Source organism: Andrena cerasifolii, chromosome 11, assembly GCF_050908995.1.
Source record: "Andrena cerasifolii isolate SP2316 chromosome 11, iyAndCera1_principal, whole genome shotgun sequence".
NCBI classification, from domain to species: Eukaryota; Metazoa; Arthropoda; class Insecta; order Hymenoptera; family Andrenidae; genus Andrena; species Andrena cerasifolii.
In genome coordinates, this window is record NC_135128.1 from 4,733,128 (window position 1) to 4,754,031 (window position 20,904).

General features: G+C 45.1%; 1 protein-coding gene across 3 annotated transcripts in view; it reads left to right on the forward strand.

The window, feature by feature from the left end:
- Positions 1-20,904, forward strand: part of LOC143374557 (uncharacterized) — a 443,017-nt gene that overhangs the window by 193,352 nt on the left and 228,761 nt on the right. For 2 of the 3 annotated variants that reach the window (XM_076822785.1, XM_076822787.1), the window contains one exon: positions 1,672-1,725. The exons of the other annotated variant lie outside the window; for it this stretch is intronic. In XM_076822785.1, the coding sequence (XP_076678900.1) occupies positions 1,672-1,725 (54 nt within the window). The remainder of the gene's footprint in view (positions 1-1,671; positions 1,726-20,904) is intronic. 3 annotated transcript variants of the gene reach the window in all.

Here is a 20,904-nt window from a genome sequence, read left to right on the forward strand (position 1 = left end):
TATTCGGCCTATTAGAAATCTTGGGGTAGGTCTTCGGGGCTATTAGAAATTTTGAGGGTAGGTCTTCGTGGCTATTAGAAATTTTGAGGGTAGGTCTTCGGGGCTATTAGAAATCTTGGGGGCAAGTCTTCGGGTCTATTAGCTATCTTGGGGACGGTCTTCGAGTCTATTAAAAGTCTTGGGGGCAGATTTTGGAACCCGTTAGAAATTTGGGACTAGATCTATGAGTCTGTTAGATATAGCGTCCCTTATCACTATTAGAACCTACAACAATCGTTAAAAAGGGTGCAGAAGTTACCAAAGTCATCAATCAAAGCAATGATTACAGGGAAAAGCGCGTGTCCATCATAGAGTACAGAGGTTTCGGAGAAAGGTCACGTGGGAGGCCAGTAAATTGAGTGATAGATATTTAAGCAGAGTAGGTGGAGGAATGGATGTGAATTAGAGGCAAGCCCGGGTGTGGGTAACGACAGGGACTTATTTGCTTGTTCAGCAATAAGAAGCTACCTGGTGCTCGACAATGTGGAACGTGCAAGAGGGGGTAGCAATTCCAATCACTCGGGGATGGGACGCGTATCGATCGATCGATCGTCGAATACCGCGTGCTCCGCGACTGCAACCGCAAGTGGTAGTCGGGAACACCACCCACGAAGTAGCTACTTAGCATGCACGACCAGCTAGAAGGGAGCTACCTACCCATCTGACAAGGTTAACTAATACAGCTCCCCTGGTCGCGCGCGCGAGTACTCTCTTGATTAGAAGTACGTTGATAAATCAGAGGAAGGAAGGCTTGACGACGGCTGACAATAAGAAGGTAACTGGAGAAACCTGGGGGAGATGTGCCTCTGAGCGTGATGACAATGAAGCTTAATTGATGAGAGTTTTGTACCAATTGGAGAATTCTGGGATAGGTGTATGGATGATTTTACGCTTGTCTTCTTATGGAAATAATTCTATTAGGAATGATAGTCACCTAATGATAGTAGATAGTCACGTTTAAGTGATCATTTAATTCATGATAACTATAAAATGAAAATTGATAATTGAACGTCGCTTTGATATTTCAATTTGAGGTTTTTAGCCTTCATAGGGGGCTAAATTATTTATCTAGCTGTGGCAGGATAATTTTTCCTTAAATTCGAGATTTTCATGTTTATTCTCTGTTCTTAAATTATCGCAATGACTCCACCGCAATTATTCTCGAATTGCTACGGGGTCTCTTTAGTAAATAACAAATGTAAGTTTCCCCTCTATGTTTCACCGAATCTCGCGTAAAACGTACTGGACTTAGGAAAAATTCTCTAAAACTAGAATATAGATCCTCCCTTTCGACTTCAGTCAGACGTTCACGATGAACTATTTCTGCAATTTTGTATGCTACCTCCTACGCACGTGACAGTATTAGGCACGTATTCTTCATTCTCAAACACTGAATGGCGGATCCCACGGGTCCCTTCTGAATCCGCGATCGATTTGATTAAAATCTTCCCGTTGGCTTCATGCGAATCCTTGGATCAGTCGTTCCAGAGCGGCCCCTTTAACAACAGCCCGCAGAAAGGGTTGCGTCGTGGGTGGCGCGTGCATCTGCGCTCGTTCGATTCTGTCGTTTATCCATCTGCTTAAATCACTATCGATTCCTCGATCTAACGATGCCTCTTTCTGTTGTTTCAGGTTCGGAGAAGAACGGATTCCCCGATGGCGGTGGTTCCTACGCGTGCCAGTTTGGTGAGTTCAACGGAACTACTTCTATTTTATGCTTCCTCGTTTTATTTGCTTTGCTGTGCTGCACTAGGTTCCTTCAATCAAGCGCTAAGTTTCGAGGCAGTAATTATTAAATTGCTGCATTCTTTTTAAATATTTTCATTGTCACGTTGGGCACAATAATCACAGGAACTCACAGAAAGTCAGAGAAAAGAATTTCTCAAATTAAACCTAAAAGGAACATATCAGTTTATAAGAATGATCAAAGCACGCAAAGTGCCTTCCTCTCGCAATAAAAAAGGCACCGTTCCTCCAACCAAACAGAGTCACCCTAAAGTGACATCGATCTCCATGCTCTACAGTCAGAGTTGGGCATCAATTAAATACCAAATTATTTAAATAACGTATCGAATAAAAGTCACGCTAACATTAGATTCCTCGACGAATAAAGTTAATTTTTTAATTTCTAACCCAGGTTAACTTCATTCGAAACATGACGAATAATCTCTTTAACCTTCATTCGTCATTCGAGATTTTTATTTAAACACAAACTTCGCCCCTCTCCGTCTACAGTTGCAAACTCCCCCGCACTAAAGCCACACGATGACTCGCTGCTAAAAAGCGACACCACAGACCCAGGGTCAGTGGAGGTGCTACCAGAACGACCGAGCGATAGTCCTAAGACAATGAAGTCCCCCATTGGGAGAGCTAATCGCGCGTAACGGAGCCACGTACCCCAAATAAAGTGGCCTCGACACCCTGGAATCACGGTGTATCGATCTCCCGGCCGTGGTCGATGCGTAGCGAAACGATTAGGGCTTAACGATTATCCCCCGGGTCCTACGGCGGAGTTAACCGGTCGTCGAAGTAATAACGCCCGACAATCTGGCCAGGCAATCAATGAGTACGTGTTTATGTAAATCGAACGAGCCAGGACACGAACCACGCGAGCAACTTTTCCTACGGGCCCCGGAGCCCCATGCCGACCGGGAGGGTAGCAACGCTTTGTTATCTCACGAGGAAGAACGTGCAGGCTGCCTGCACGCAAAGCCCCTCGCGCACTGACACTTGGAATCTGACGAATCTGGTCATACCAATGGCACGTTGCAAAGCTTGTTGCGCGTATCGCCACGTAACGTTCAGCCTTTTCATATTTCACTTACAGCTGTGTGAGCGAGAAGGTTCATCTCCCTCCAATCCCGCAGGCTCCTCGCTAGCAGACCCATCGGGCCAATACCCAAAACCACCCGACTCCAGTAAACGTTTGCGTCCTCTGTAATTCCCTGAAAGTAAAGGCGAGAGGGGAAACCGATCGCCTCCACGTTCCCCCGGCGCAACCGTCATTGAACCTCGTAAAAAATACGGCTCTCGATGCAAACGGTTGGCTGACGATCCAGCAGTTGTAACTCTTCTTGATCGACGATTATCCGTAGTAAATTGCAGCGTCCCTGCTCGCGAGGGCACCGTGGCCGGTCTCCGCGCGGTGGATGTAAAGCAGAATAATTGTAGTCATTACTTTGTTAAACAGGGTTTCGCCACCGCTGCTCCCCTGCCCGCCTCCCGGGCGCCCGCTGACGGACGCGACGCTATAAAATTTTTAGTACCCGCGGAGAGCAGCGTTATTGGCACGTTCACACACGCGCGTCTCAGCCTCGACGCCCGGCCGTCGTTAACGGCATAAAATTGCGGCACTTGTGGCATTTGTTTGTCGTGGCCAGGGGAAGCCTCCATTTGCCTGGCCGCGCGTCCGTTTAACCAGAACGAATTGCACGGCCGTTCGCGGTAATGATAGGTATGCTAGAGAACGTCCTCGTGGTAGCCGTGTCACTTTTTCTCTCTCTCTCTCTCCACTCTCTCCTTTTCCGTCGCTTCCGCCTCTTTTTAGGAGCGGACACGGCTGCCCCGCGGATTTATCGGCGTGTCGTCGCGCTGTTCGATTTATGGAAAGCCTCGTCGCGGGGGGACGTAAAGCTGTCGATGGCTAGCCTGCCGGTAGTTGTGACTTTTTGGCGTCATGGCACGTCGTTGCATAGAGGCGAGGTAATTTATGAAAGTGGTGCTCGGGTGCCTCCGCTCGCCTCTATCTGCCGTCGCGTCGTTGGGACGCGGTGGCGTTTTAGGGTTAGCGTTTGGAGTGCAGGGTTCCTTGGTGGGAGAATAAAGGGAGGGCGAATTGATTCGAATGGGGAAGTAATAGGTTAGGAGGGGATCGAATTTCAGTTGGAGGGAATATCGCATGCTTTTATGTTTGGAATGGGGTACGTTTGTTTTATATTGGACTAGCTTTGCTAGCCGGCTTAGCCCGGAATTTAGATTCTTCGTAACTCAGGAAGGGAAGCACGTAGCGAGCTCAGAATAGTCACATTCGTCTGGATTTGCCAGGCGTAATGACCTAAGGCAGATCTCGTCACATCAGAGTTTACCGTTTGACAGTTTTTGGGCGACAGACAAACACACAAACGTATAAACGTTCTGCTTTATGTATTCAGATTTAGAAATAATTGAAGTTGATACTTTGCGGTATTGTTTGCTCGGATTTGATGGGCTTGGCAGGGTTTGGAAGCGGGCGATGATAGGGAAAAGCTAGGAATGGCTACGGAAAGTTGAGGAAGCAGAAGAAGAATCGAGAAGAGATAAGAGGCCGGGAGAGATAGGGAAAACTGGAAAGGGCATGAGAACTAGGAAGATTAGATTAGAGACACATGGAGGGTCAGAAAGAAACACAGGCGTCTGGAGAGATGGTGCTTGGTAGAAGCTGAGTAATAATCAGGAATAATTAGCCTCAGTTAGGGGAGACCAGGAAGTAGTAGGAAGACAGTGAAACTGAGGAAAGGCAGGGAACAGGAAGGAATACTGGCATTGCTATCGAAAATCGAATACTGTACTGGTTGGAGTCTTAAAACCATGTGGAAGCTTTAAACTCACGAATATCTTCAGTTACAATTGAACTGAAACTGAAGCTTAGGTCCACACAAACTCAGACCTCACACTGTAACTTATTCTCTTCGAGGCCACACTCCTAATCTCCTAAAGGCTCTAAAGACCTTTTGTCATAAAACACTCATATGGCTCACAAGTTAGTAGGTACTTTGGATATATTCACCTGGCAGAAAAAGTGTTCGTTTAAAAAATACGAAGAAATTTGGGAACTGTGCGAATAGATATAAAGTATCTTCGATTTCGATGAAATCTTCAGCTGTATACAACGTACTTAAATCTACAAAAGGTATTTTTTTAAATTTTCATCACAGGCTCAGATAAAAAAGCTGAGAAAATGACCTTCACTATTTTCTTCCCTATTCCGACTAATTGCAATTTTTTCACAACGACGAAACATCTCACCTAGTAAACTAATCCTTCTAGCTTCTCAGAAAAACTCAAATACTTTGGACCAAATTTAACAAAGTTATTCTGTTTTAAAGAGCGTCCGAATACTTTTGTCCCCCACTGAATATATACAGTGATCCCTCGACTGAAATTTGTACAGTTACTTGTAAATGTATACACGCCGAGTTAAACCTGTACAGTCATTTTTATTAATTAATCGAAATCCTACCTCATAATCTAAGAAAATACGAATGCATATTACATCGAGTCTATCTCCACTTACGTCTTTTCCGTCTCGCGATTACTGAGGAACCAATTAATCCGTAATTGCGGGGGTTCACGCCACTATAGTCGTCCCCCTCTAGTGTCTACCAGACCCTAGTATCCAGTTGCCAAAGTAAACGCCACCGCGTCCCACCAGCTGACGAGATCGTACGCGCAGTTCGCCGTAACCATACCAGACGCAATCGAATAGCATTGTCGTTGGTCGAATGGGAGCCGCGGAGGCCGATCAATTATGCCAGCCGATTCCAGGCCACGAAATGTCAAGGCTCCACCTCGCTGGAATTCTAAACCGGCCGCATCCTCGGCGTCCGAGTATCGGATTCGAACCTGATACATGCGTGCTCATCACACGAGCGTCATTGATAATCTTGTGCACGCTGATCTCCGACGAGAATGCCAATTTCCCCTATCCCTTGTGCGCTGAGGAGTCCACTGATCCGCGTGGATTCAAGGACCTGGTGGAAAGGAAGGTTATTTCCTGGGCGTAAGAAAATTTCCCGCCAACGTCGTTGCTGTTGAAGATTTCAGTGAAATGCGAGATCTTCGCGATTCGTGTTAAAAACATTCTGTTTTATATAGTTTTGATTTATCTGGGTAGTCGAGTCGATCTGGGTTCCCAGTAGGAGGCTGAGAGGACTGAGTAATAAAGCTGCGTGTCGACTTTGCGAGGCTTCCTCGCGAGGCACGCCTCGCGGAGTGGAGAGTCTGGAGACTACCTCGACCATGATCACTTTGTGCAAAGTTACAAACAGAGGAGGGCACTCCGTGCCTCGCAAATTCGATACGCAGCTTAACAGGTTACAGCAAACTGTTTAATACAATTGGAGGTTCGAATATTGTTGCAACTCAGACTATAACAAACATAAATGAAGATCCTCATACAACACGGTACACGTAGGTGTGCAATTCATTCGCCCAGTTGTCTGGAGATGTTCAAAACGTTTATAGTACCTAGCAGAAGTAACAGAATATACACCTACACGTTTGCTCCTAAAAGTGTGTACTCTTGCAAGTCAGAGTATAAACGCCCAGTTGTCTGGAGATGTTCGAAACGTTTATAGTACCTAGCAGAAGTAACAGAACATACACCTACACGTTTGCTCCTAAAAGTGTGTACTCTTTCGTAAACACGTTCCTTTTACCACGATCAGTTGGCACTTGGATTAAACAGCACCTGTTGCGCAACGGGTCCGAACCCCTTATCAAGCCCCCTACCCATTCATTCATTTATTGAATTCCCGTGCAGCCGCGTCTCATATCTACTTCGAAAACCACAGGTTTCAATTTACAATGGTCGTCCCGTTCGACCGGCGACTTGCAAATTAACAAGCGTGGACGTCTAAAGCGTGAGGAATGCAACCTGCTGGAGACGAGGCCCACCCATGAGCCCCTCTAGCGGGGCAGCGCGAGAGCACCTTGTCCTGGCGTCACGTTCGGCGCGATGATGCGCCCGGCGTAAAGGCGAGGCCAGCTGTAAGTACGCGCACGTACGCACACGCGTGTGCCAAAGTATAATAAACATAATCACGGTAGCACGATGAGGGGAGGCCTTGGCCGTCTCCCTACGGTCGTGGCCGGCACGCCCACCGCTACTACCCATCCTGCCGTGCAAAGAGAAAATACTGCCGTGGCAATCAACGGTTTTACACCTGAGCATCTACACGTAGGTCGAAGGCGGCGGCCGAGGAAGCGAGCCAGAGGTTAAGGAAAGGATGGAGAAGCAGACCAGATAACTTCCCTTCCTCTGCGCCGTCCTCCTCTTGCCTCCGCCGCCACCTCCTCGCCCCCGCGCCAGCCCCCTGTCCCTCTGCCGCAGCTTCTGATACTGGGAGCGAGCGAGCTGCCTCGCCTCTGCCCGTGCACCAGGCTCGATAGGGCCGTGCACGATGCACGCCGACCTATGCTGAAGGATTATCGACGGCGCATCTTTCGATACGCTCCCGTTGCCTCGACGGCTCCCGTTGCACGTCCTGGATCGATCCTGCCCGCTCGCTACGAGTGTCCTGTTGCACAGAGGTGTAACGGTCGCTGGCCTGGGTTATCTGCGCCTCGGGGATCTGATGATCGATTCGGTGTACGCTGGTGCATGGGCTGCTTCGCTATGAGCGAGGTTTCTTGGCCACTTCGATCGGCTGAGTCAGCTCGGGGAGAGGGGTGGCTTTTTTAGCAGGGTGGTTTTGTGGGTTTAGAAGGTTTTGGGTGGCGTGGTTTGAGTGGAGCGTTATCTGATTATCTTGAGAGTGATTAGAATGCGGATTTAGTTGGGATTTAGGAAGGTTTCAGGGTGTAGGTAGGGGAAATGTGTCTAAAACGATTCCTCGGGGTAAAATGATTCCTGGCACTGCTGCGGCTATTAGTGATGCTATTTCTTAATATCGATGTACAAAAGTTCAGCTTGTACGTTGTCAAGTGTCGCACGAAGTGTTATATAAGTATCAGGGCTGTGTGTGTGTGTCTGATAAACAAGAAAAAATCAAAATTACTGCCTTTTATTTAAGGTAAGGTGTTTTTCAATGTTGTGTAACTTTTGTCATAAACGGCTTAGCGGGACAACTGTTTTGTCGCGAATTTATTGACAATTCAACAATAGTTTAATTTATTTTTCGTTACCGAATGTAATCATTTGACGTTATATTCGACCACTAAATGTGAGTTGGATGTTTGGGGTCATATGATTCCTCTCTAGTAGGGTAAAATGATCCCAGGAACCCCAGGGGGTGCGTGAAAAATATTTGAGTCTGTGAAGCTGATCTCATTTTCTTATGTTTGTTAGTTAATTTTAAGTATTTCAACTCATTAACTATGTACTAAAAATTATCTAAGATTTGATTTTTTTAAAAAATTGTTTTAATTTATTATGTTCGCATATTTTGTGACTCAGTTTAATTTCTGCTTTTATTTAAATAAATCTGTGCTTTTTAATGTTCGTCTTATGTGCTATCAGTAGGTATAAAATGATCCTAGAGGTCATTTTTCTAGGGATCCTTCGTAGGCATCATTTTATACACATAGGTGTACAAAATATAGTTGATCAGGTAGTTAAATTTGATTTAAGCCAATAATAAGGTAGATAAACTAACTTAAAAAACTACTTTACTTTTATTTAAATAATGTGCATTTGTATTTTTTATATGAATTACGCCTAAAGGGGATCGTTTCACACACCTCTCCCCTACTGTTATGGGGAATGTTTAGAAAAGAATGTTTAGGCAGAACCCTTATGGGAGGGCTGAGGGTTTCTACAGGGAGTACATAGAGCGCTTTCAGAGTCCCGAAAGATAAAGTACTGAATATCTGGGAAACGTAATTGGGGGTTTGTAGGGTCTGCCGATTGCAAACTATGGTCTTACTTGTACTGGTCCATACCACTGCGCCTGTACACGTCTGCCTAAAATACCGCACTGCTACTTACCTGAGATAATTTCTGCAAAGGAATATAACTGAAATCCAAAAAGCTTCAACAATACCAATTGTGCGAATCAGATTCATGAAAATATAAAAATATTTCAGAAATGGGCATTAGAATATTATCATAAATTGGGGATTTATTAGCGAAGGAGGGTTGTAGCCATTCCAAAAGCTCTAAACATAGTCTAAAAAACTGGTCTCTTGAATTTGAATAGTTTTCTAATTCAAAATCTTGAATTTAAATAGTTTTCTAATTCAAAATCTTGAATTTGAATTGTTTTCTAATTCAAAATCTTGAATTTGAATAGTTTCCTAATTCAAAATCTTGAACTTGAATAGTTTTCTATTTCAAAGAAGGCCTAAAAAACTGAAGGTTGTAACATTTAATTTGGAATTCGGTGCTGTCGTTGAAATTATGTGTAAATACATTAGAATTTGAAAATTCATAGATCGATGCGCAGAATGTAGTCAAGTACCATAGACCTCGCGGACAAAGCAGGCGCCTTGTATCCTTCAAGACGTATCGAGATGTATCGATGATTATCGTTGGAGCGGAAGCGATCTCTCTTTTCGCGGTCACATCGACCGGGTTGACAAGCTCGCGATCGAATTTCTACGGCATTCCGTGGGGCAGTTTCTACGGCGTGGAACGATTTCCAGGCTGATATTAGACATGGAATATTCAAAGGGAATTTCATAGTATCTCTATTTCCAATATTTCCGAATTTACCATAAAGTGACAACCTACTATCTTTCTTGCTTCTCTGATGAAATATCGAAGGTGAAATTTATATTATCTTGAATTTTCATTGAAGAGCCAAAATTGGTAATATTTTCTGTGATCAATTGTTTTTCAACATTCAATCCTTATTTTAATTATTCTAGAGAGTGTCACATGAAATTTATACTTTAAAGAAGTATATAGTACTTGTTAATACTTGTTACATCAGTAGCTCATTAAAGAAGTATGTACTTCAGAATTATTTTTCCTTCTTCACTGTCATAAATTCGAGTGACAACCTACTATCTTTCGTTGTTCCATGCTAACGGACATGCCGCTAAAATAGAAAATCATACAATGCTTCTACTCACAGTCAGTAAAATACTATACACTCGAACTTTCCCAGTAACAGACAAAATAATAAATTAAAAGCCAAGTAATAAATTACCCACAACCTAACTCATCACTATAATTCACCATCGCAGGTATCAACCTATTTTCTTCCTGTTTCATTCCAAATAATATTAAAGCATAGCCTACAAACATTCTAGTATACGCAAGACCACCGCAACTTGGAAAGAAATCCCCGTAAGTGGCGCACGCTTTGCATAAATCTCTGGCCGCGGATGATTACAGCGAATCGTTCGTTAACGAATCATCCAGATACCGATTTCCAGCTGGCTATGTGATTACACGTCTAAAGCCGGCCGTCGTTAGGCGTTCGATTCGAGCTTCCGCGATCCACGCCGGGGCGAGCACGGTTTCTTGGTGGACGTGCCTTTTCGACAGCGATGTTAGATCCCCTGAGAAAGTTGTTCGGGTCGCGGTTATTTGATCAGAGACTCGTACGGACGAGTCGTTAGCTGGTACGTGGCGAGATCGCGATTCGACGGTGTGGACACCAACACCGGCGCACGTGCTCCCGGTATCATCGGCATACGTGACTCCATCTCTGCACACGAGGGTATATATTCCCTTGGATATATAGGGTGGGGTAATAACCATTGCCACTTGAAATAACCCGATCGGTCGTTGGTTCGACGGGGGCCAGTTGAACGATATCCAGCCTGCGGTGCTGGCTGATACCGATTTGCATGAATGGGAATTTTTTCCCTGTGATTTATAGCGCGACGAAGTAATTGCGCACCGAATGTTCCGGTTAACGTGCTACGTTGTTCGGACTTTTACCCTTCTGCGATGATTTGTGCTGGCATGGGTGGAAGAGAGTTTGGAGATTGTTGCGTGTGGGGAAAAGCGAGGCATTGCATGTTGCTTCCGTGGAGTTTTCTGACATGTCAGCTCTCTAGTTTTAACTTGACTATTAGAGATCTTTAGGAGCTATCTTCCTCCTTGGCTATCAATGGCTAATTAACCCAGGCAAACTTTAAACTGTTGACGGTGTTCAGAGATCTAATAGTCATGACTCTAAGGACCAAGTCAATAGAACCCATGTCCCTCTTCTAGAAGCTTCAGGACACTTTTACCAAACATTTCCCATCCCCAATAACCCGAGTGCGTCTACTGAAACACCGCAATCCGTCACTGAATAGTACCCCTGCCCAAGACGCAAAGTGTACCCCAGTCTATCTGTTGTAATAATATTACACTGCCTGGCGCGAATGACGTGAAGCTGGCCACAGGTGTGTCTGAGGAGTTGAGTGATAGGAAGAGCAAGGTGAAGTGCGTGGCAGACAGACCAACCCGTGGTTAGACGCAGATTTATATGTGAATAATCTGGGTAAATTTAAATGATCTTATTAAAACACGTCCCAAAAACTCTGAAACCCATGTTCCCCAGGAGCGACTCTAAATGAAGAAAAAGAAAGGAAGTGCCACGCGATGTTTGCCGAGGAGGCTGGCGGCGAAGGATGCAGCCATCCTCGTCCCCAGGAAATTGCCTTGTACGACAACGAGGGAACGAGTTATTCCAAGTGGCAATAGTTATTTCCCCACCCCGTATGCACGACTGCTCGCCAATATACCCGCAGGTATCCCCCTCGTAGCTGGAAGATATACGCACGTTTGGCAAGAGGCTCGCGGGCCTGTTACGGGGCACCGGGAGCATAAGTCTATACTTATGGGGCTAGGTGGTAGATATGGAGCGGTCGATAATGATCCAATATACTGGTACATCCTCGCGAAGTAATTACAATGATGAGCGAACCGCTACCATCGGTTGCGCCCTGCCACTCGGCGATGCTCCTTCGGAGGCTAGGCGTTGGATCGGGGGCCCATCCTACATCTCCTCTCCTTTCGTCTTCCTGTTTTTCTTGTTCCCCTCCCCCCTTGGTCTCCTTTCTCCATACCCCTCCGCGCGTCCCATCCGCGCCTCCTCTTCCTCGTCTACTTTATCTTCGTTCGCCTCCTCTTCTTCCTACCGGCTGCCTCTCCGCTGCGCGCACCGCAACAAGAGCAAACATCTCTTCGGGGTCGTCACGGGGCCACGGAGTCACGGTGGATGGATCTCGAAGCTCTTTCTCGATCCACCGGAATTATCACTGGGGCCACCGTGGGGGTTCACACGGCCGGAAGTGCGTCATCAGCGGGATACGTGCCCGGCTGGTAACGATCCTGAGGGATCCAGGACTCCTTTGTCCGCGGCCTTAGAGGTTAGGCTTTCGTATCGTTTTAATTGTCGAGAAGGATTGCTAGGCTGGTGCTGGAGGGAGGTGCAGTTGTGTTTGAAATGCTTGTGATTCTTGCTCGAGGGAATTAGGATTAACAAGGTACCCATGGGGAAAGGGAAGTGTAGGCTGTGCGAGGATTGACTCATTTTCTTGGAGGTTTATCAGCTTCAGTTGTTGCATCGCAGTGTCCATCTCACGATAGATACATTAGCATACAGTTAATTCAATTATAGGTAGGTACGTCTGTTTTCCTTTTGTGGTGCAGTGGACGGGATTCAGCAAGATGCTGCGTTAAAATCGCACCCTCGAATAGACCAATCAATGGTATTCGAATATTAGACACCCATAAAAAGTATCCTTAACATTCGAGTGTCTGAATTCTCATCAGCTCATATTGTTCCTCAAGAATTAAGGAAGAATTTTATAGAACATCCACCTTCAGCAGTTCCACATCATTGCCCCGTTCAAACCTGTTCATACAATGGTCACGCAATCCCAGCTCGATTACCCGGCATGGAACCTTGACAGAACAGAGATCACAATGCCCGTTAATTGTCCAGTAATGATCTCGAACGCGGCCGATGATGCGGGACAATGTATGTACAAATCGACGAGCAGAGAGTTCGAGGTTCACGAGTTCCAGCGATGAGATTTCGGTCGAGCAAAGCGAACCTCCTCCGCTCCTGGAGAGGAGGTTCATTCATCGATTTTTTGCCGCGAAGAACCTGCTGCGAGCTAGATCGCTCCGCTCGCCGGGAGCTGAATAGAGGCGATACGAAGTGTCTGATTAACGTTGCTTTTTTGCAAGTACCGACCGTCCAGCGGCCCGTCACGAGCCGACGACCTCGCCCTCTTCGTTTCCTTTCCGGTCGACTCGATTATGAGCGAATATGGCTATCGAAGTGAACAGCCTCGTGGTACCCGGGCACCTCACGCTATGTGCGATGCATTCTTTTGCATAACTGATCAATACTCAGCGTTCTTCGGCGTCTAGGGTAGCAATTACCTCCTTGTCATCCAAGCCGAGGTTTCCTCGGTCAAGCAGCCAAGGCAGGAGACCTTGAGGAGTGGCATTGAATATGATTCAATTAATTCAGATGGTGGGATTAAGATTGAGGCGGGCCTTTGACTTGAAGGGGATTTAATTTCGCAGTCCTGAAGTGCGGATATTCTGAATCAGCTAGTGTACCGATCTCTGTTATGAACAAAGGTTGTTGGCAGCTAATAAAGTACCATAGTACAAGGAACAAGAGGATTGTCTAAATGACCGTTCCAATCTTCACGTTAAAGAAGAGCTTTTCATTTCTCTCATCATCAATTTCATTTACAAATTCATTCAAGAATAATAATTCTAGTTTCCACGTCCCATCAGCCATCACACAGAAGTTCCTCTTCAGGATAGGGGGAAGCAAAGTAAGACATGAATAATATATAAATTGGGATTAGTCGAGGAGGGCACAAATCCTCCAATTTGATTGCAGCGTCATTGAGCAAGCCAGGTTGTCATGTCGGAGCGAAATGACGGTTGCGACGCCACTGGTGAGCGCATCCGAGCCAGAAGAGAGCACGCATAACGTAGATGCAACGCTCCGCGGCTCTGGATCGCCGAAGGCGCGCTTCTCCGCAAGAAACGGAGGTGAAGGGGGCACGACAGGGACCACGAAGAGGGGCCTGAAGAGAGCTAGGGGAAGAGGTCGACCGGGATAAACATCTGAGCCCCGCCCGGCACCCGAGGCTGCACCTTTTGTTGCTCCTTTTCATCGTCTCTCTTCTACTTCTTCCTCTGCCTCTTCTTCTCCTCGTGGCGGAACCTTCAGCCCGTTCCTCTTCTTCTTCTCCTTCTTCTTCTTCTTCTTCTTCTTCTGCTTCTTCTTCTTCTTCTTCTTCTTCCACTGCTGTTCCCTCACCGCTCCGCTGCCATTATTGATCACAGATGCGGCTCGCGAGTGTCGATACGTAGCATTTCACGCGTACAGCGTTTTATGGCGTTCCGCCTTTATCTGGTTTCCTTAATTGTATTTCGTTTCCCGACCTTTATTCGGGGTTGATTAACGTTGTCGGTGGACGGTTCACTTGACCCCAGGATGAACGGGTGCTGTGATTCCATTGGGAAGTGCGAACGTGGAAATATTTGGTGTTTGATAGTCTCCGTTGGGTAGAATGTTACTTTCCTGATGGAAACTTGGGTGTATTGTTTGTGGCAAGGATAATGGATTCAACTGTGGTGATCCATAGAAACTTACAAGAGATGGACACGAATTGTCCGACTTTGATTTTGACTTGCTTTTGCAGAATGGTAGCAGACAGATCCCTAATAATACATGTAAAATAGTAGGTGCAGATATTCAATAAGTTTTAATATACAAACCATTAAAGTTCGCTACCTTGATAGAGGTACTGTAATATAAACTGTCCATATCAACGTCACTTTTTGTAACCGATCGAGAGCTTTCCAGTCGATCTAATACAAATTAGACTGCACGCACTCATACACAGTGAACTGCAAGCACCAATTTATAAAAATATTCTGCAATTTAAACCAAGTTGCTTCCCCGGATGAAATAAAAACTGAAGAGTGCCAGTGTGAGAAACAATCATTTATTGCATCGACTATATAAAATTAAATCACTTCCCAGAACTGAACCGCTTTGTCAAACCTCGTCAAACATCATCATCCTCGGCCCAGATGTTAATCTCCCCATTATCAAATCCTCGCTTCATTGTGTTCCCGAACACCTCGCCCTGTACCTCCCTAAACGGAGACAAACCAGGCGATTCGATCAAATCCATCCCGCCTAAAAACAGAACGGCGTATCAGCCTCGAATCAATCTCCCATGCGAGCGAGCAAACACTCGGGATCACCTCGAAGCCGCGAGCCTCCTCGAATACCGCTCCGCCCGATGAAATCAGAAATCCATCAGGAGGCGGTTTTTTGCAGATCAACGAGCATTCGTTGCGCATCGAAGGAGGCTACGTTTATCGACCCGTGATTCCCATCCAGCGCATCGCCGCGGGATTTGTACCACTTACGGCCGATAACAAGCCTTTCTGATTAAAGTTTATTGCCTCGGCGGTGTATCAGATAAGGGCTTCCGTGTTTCTTGTCCCAGGATGATCGGATTGCGCGCCATTCAGGAGTGGTGCCCGCGTCCTAGACCTGGAAACACCGGCTACCTTGAGAAAACCAGCCACTGACACACGTCGTCCATCCGGCAGCGCAAACTTCCTCGCCCTGGCCTGCCCCCCCTTCGCCGCGGCGTGCCCCTTCCGCGCGCTGCATCCTCCGCGGTTCGTCCTGGTATTGAATAGTTTACGGCTTCTAAATAAGCGGGGCCCACCCGTTCCCAAACAATTTGCTCATGCCGCGGATTGCTCGTAAATAAAGGTAATCTATTCTACCCGGAAGATAAAAATCGCGGCCAGGGTTGGCCTGGTGGAAGGAGCGAGAGGGAGACTGGGTCGGAGGAAGACGTTGAAATGGAGGAACGCCGGGGCGTGTATCGCGGCGGGTGAACGATCCTCCAGTTATTCATTTTTACGCCGCTCATTGGCCAGACTTTACGAGGCAAAAATGGTGAAATTGCACTTTGTGCGCGCTGCGTGCCCGCTCCCTCTTTCACTCTTTATTCCTTTCTGGCTTTCTTTTCCCTCATTCTCGCGGCCTACTCGCCAGCGCTTGAGGCGCTGGTACCTTCGGCGAACGTGTTCCTGAGAAAGTTTTGAATCATCCATGGAGGTTCTATGTTTAATCGCTCGTGGATTGGGGATGCGGCTGATGGGTGGTTAATTGGGGTGTTTGGAAAGGCACCAGTGTTAGTGGGTTGACTCAGATGAAGAACTTAGTGATGGCAGTGGTGCGGGGTGATAATTTATATGAATAGGCATTTGCATCAGTTGGATTACTACAAGGAGAGTCCCAGGTGTCCGCCTCCGATTGCTTTGGTTTTTGGAAATGTTTCAGAGGACAGAAAAATAAGAAGCAGGTGTCTTTTTATTTTGGCCTGTTTGCATGTTCAGGGAGTGAAACCACCCCTCAAATTTCATGAGAATAGGTGGTGCCATCCTCCGATTGCTTTGGTTTTTGGCCAACGCAATCAGAGACGAACAGCTGAAAATCTTATAACTTTGAGGGGTGGTGTCAGCTCCCAAATATAAAAACAGGTCGCTATAAAAAAAAAACACTTATATCTTATTTTTCGGTCCTCTAAAACATATCCAAATTTCAAAGCACTCCGAGGCGGATACCTTGGATACACTCCTTGTTACTGTGATCATTATGTCGTCACCTTATCAGTAAAAGCTTGCAAAGGAAGAGACACATCTCAGAATGCAATTAACACCTTGCAGTCTAAATTAAATTGACCGTGTCCGTACTATTCGCATTGCAAGTTAACTCTTAACTGGTGAGGTGGAACCTTTGTTACCCAAGTGGGGTGGGGTCTAACATACCCCAATTTTTATTTCTATTTACACAGTAGAATTTTGAGCATAAAAGAGTCACAGTGTATTTCTTCACACCTACCACCATTTATCTCCAGACACTCGTAACAACTCAGACATCATTACAACTCACAGTTGTATCACCCTGTCACCAGTTACATCACATGTAACACGTCTTAAGTTCATAATCACAAACAAATCTTTCAGTTCCCTTCCTCTCCATACTCACTCTAGTAGTCACACCTACAAATTTCGTCGCAATTACAAAGAAACTCTCTCCATCTTCGCCACGCAATTGATAACCTCTTCAACGACGGCACTAAGTAGTCATTCTTTCGCTCCGCTGATTCGCCGGAATTCGCGGGTCTCTCAATGATATCGTCTACCGCTACCGCAGCAAGATCATATCGTCCACGATACCTGCTACGCTACTCTCTTTACCCTGTTTAACAACAGTTTTACGACTGTTTCTGGTATTTCACTGCGCCGTGTGTCGACAGCACCCCGTCAGCAACGTCGCCGTTAAGACGCCAGAAAGATATCAGTCGAATATTATCCTTTTAGTAGCTGCTGGCTCAGGAACACACTCCACCGCGGCACAACGTCGTCCCTAATGACATCTGACATTCCTAGCGCTGCTCCTTTCAATTATTACTAGGCCCTAGTAACATCTTCGCACTTAACGTCCCGATGACGAATTTACGATGCTCCCTCCTTTATGTTTTTCGTTTCAGAGGCCCCTTTCGGCCGATGAAATTGTATTAAATTGGGCAATCCCGTGGATTTACACGCGACCGTGTCTATAAAGACAGAGAAGCAGGGGAAATTAGGTGGACGCCAGTGGTAGAAACGTTAATAAACGAAGACTCCGTGGAATTCCCTGGGATCAATGGTGTTTTCATATCTCTGGTATAAAACGGTCTAGCAGGGGGAATTTGTGACACCTTTAATCCGTCCTTCGTGGACGTAGAACTTTCCACAGTTAATTAAGAGTCTGTTTATCGGCTAACGCGTTAACAGGTTACAGTGGGGAGCAATAAAATTGGTCGATAATCCGCTTCGTTTTTTGAAAACGCCTTCCGTGCGTCGGGTCCTGGATCTTTCCGAGAATTATTCATCGTAAAACGTCGATTTTATCGTAGTGACATGCGATCGATGACAACTGGCATGTGACTGGCTGACGTTTGGATTAAAATCCAGTGATTAATTGCAGATTTCTAATGAAGTCAAAATGTAGGATGGAAGAAGTTTGGCCACATTTTGCCAGGAGTATTTCAATGTTTCGCGTTAATTGGTTGAAAGTTGCAACGTGTATTCTTATGCAAAGTGCAATTGATCACTGAGCAGTGATTGAGTTTTTATTAAAGACTTCTACGATTCTGATTGTATTTTATTTTGTATTTCGACTTGCCACGGAAGGTGAAATCAATGCGTAAATGTTAGGTTGTGGTGATCGCAGCCCGAAAATTTGCAGAGTTAACGCGTATCCCATTCAGCGTTTCGTAATAGCTCAGCAGCTTTCTGGTCTTTCACGTTTCTCACTGATTAAATCTAAAGTCCCTCGTTTTAGCTCGTGGCACGCTAGTAGCGTGAACTTGTCATGCACGAACAAGTGGACGCGCAGAGGGAACACGGACGATAACGCACTGCAAAGTGCCTAATCAGTTAATTCTCGCTGGAAGCGGCTCGATTCCATTCATATATCTTGACCTGTTCCCTGGGACCTTTAGACTTGCGTAGATACGAAGAATTGGTAGTTAAATTTTAGGAATCTTGAAGCATTTCATTGTGTAATAGTCTGATTAGCTGACTATTGTGAAACTGGTGTCTGTGAATTTATCTAGAAATTGGGAGTGAATGATCTCAATGCTATGTGACCGAATAATCTAGAGTGAACTTTTTATTTTGGTGAGTGCACAGATAGCGCTCGACAACTACTTTCCCCTGTACCATTTTGCTGTTGCATTTTTGTATTAATATTTTGTGACTGTGGGAAAACTTTCTTTAATTTTAGCACGCGGAATTTCAGGACATTCGAAAATTTCGGACATGAAATTTTATGTAAATGAAGAGTTGCCAGGGGGAACTCTAATCTGTTAGAACTTTGCTTCTCAATTATGAGGTGCAGGATGCGTCTACTATCTTCTGACACAATTCGTAAAAGCTCTATGAGAAACTTCCATAAAAGTCAAGAAATTACACGTCAAACTGCATTCCGTGCCCACTTAAGAGGGTAGGTTGCACCTCAAAAATTTGGAAAATTGTTTTTTTAGGATTTTTGCACATTCCGCTAGCTACATCTTTCCTACGTATTTTAAGCCAACCGGGCCCCGAAATTCCAAACATTGAAGGAATTACAGCCAAAAATGTACGAGCCTGCACATGAGATCGGATAACGACAAAAATGCATGTCCAACTTTAAACGCGATTTCCCAGAAACTACGTTTTCCAAAACGGTGAAGATAAAATCTCGAAAACCGCTCGAACGATTGGAATGAAAATTTACAGGGAGCTGCAGGAAACCACCCCCCTTCATGTATTGGGAGCACATTTTCAAAATAAATTCTTAAACAAAAGATAAAAAATATTTTTCCTACAAAAAAGGAAAAAATCAGAAACATCAGCATAAAAATTGTATTAATTTGTTTATCAAAATTTTGCTTCCGACACAATATGGAGACTGTCTTACAGATTATAAAAATGCCTTTACTTTGTGTTTTAGGTAATTATAACCTTTTTTCCTGTAAATATATTTTAACTTTTCTTTTGTGCCTTAAAGTCAACGGAATGGCGATTAAAAATTAAATAAAAAATTATCTCTATATTCATCTATTACTTCAGAATATGCGTTCGAATATGGGCCTGATTTTTGGCTATTGAGGGTAACTTACCCCCTTAAGGGGTCATCCTAATATGACGGCTGAAAAAAACTTAATTTTTCAGGAATTAAAAAAAGAAACAAATATTACACTTTTGCAACTTTATTCTATCACCTTTTAAGACTATTCAAAAATTGTTGCTCCTATTTCGCTATAAAGGATATATTTTCTTACAATTTTTTTACAGTCTTAAATACTTGTTTCTTTTTTTAATTCCCGAAAAATTAAGATTTTTTTCAGCCGTCACACTAGGAAGACCCCTTAACGAGTTCAATCCCATTCAAACCAAGCATCCTAACACTGTTCCGAACTTACATCAACCTTCCGCATCTCGAGTTCTACTCCCGCAGTGCCATTTTCACAGAACCACACCTTCCACGAAATCCCACTCCGAGCACGAAGCTGCTTTTCACAATTGTTTCACATCGCGTTGCAGCGGCGACGGAAACGTGACACTAACTGTATTACACGTCGAACGCGTGGCCCGTCCATTTTAATTACACGTCGACCACACTTCGCAGGCATCGACCAGGAGCGATATAATTAACGAGCCTCTGGAACAGCTTGCGTAACCGGCGCGCAACGGAAGCAAACACTTTTTAGAGGGCCCGCGTGAAAAGAAGGCCTCGTCGATTAACTCCCGAACGATGGTGTCCGCGATTTTTACGGGGCTCACGTTCGGCACCCCGTTTCCTTGACCTTTCAAGTGCACGCTTATCCTCCTGACCTTTGCCTCCGCTGATTCATCGGCGGCCCGACGGTGTTACCTCGGCTCCTATAACCGTGCGTGTTCACATTTATCATCCCATTTATCGTTTCGCACGGGGCGCGATATTAATCGGCGAGAACACGGGCCACATCGGGATTTAAAACGGAAAGAAGCTCGCCCCCTAACTGATTTCCTGCCCTGCCAATCCCGCAACGCCAGAGGCACGCTGCTGCCTTCGCTTCCGGTTCTTTGGTATTCCATTTGTAGAGAGGCTTGCAGTTGCCTGAAACGTTTTGCCATTGCGGTGATAAGAGGGTTTGTTCGAGTGATTGGAACGTGCGTGAATTTTGCATTGCGAAGGTGTTGGGGACGTGGTTAATGGTACCTAAAGGTATGTGTTTAGAGCAGTGTACATTTTCTTGTGAATCAGCTAGCAGTGTACATGCCTTGGTGTAGAGTAATTAATATTGTTTTACATTTTCTGTGCCTCGTGTTTTTTAAACCGAAAATGGAACTACGACTTGGTAGTTTTAATAATTGTATCATGTCAAAGTTGTTCTATGGGTGGGTAATTTTTTTATAAAATGAAGATCATAGAATTGTGGGATCGATACTACGTTTAAGTAATTATTTTTTACTTTGAGGGTTGGTAGCTTTCTGCATAACTAGGCCCATATGATACTTTGAAGATATACTGATGAATTTATTCAGGATTGTATTATATTAGTTTTAATAATTGTATGATGTAAAAGTTGTTCTATGGGTTGGTAATTTTTTACAAAATGAAGATCATAGAATTGTGGGAT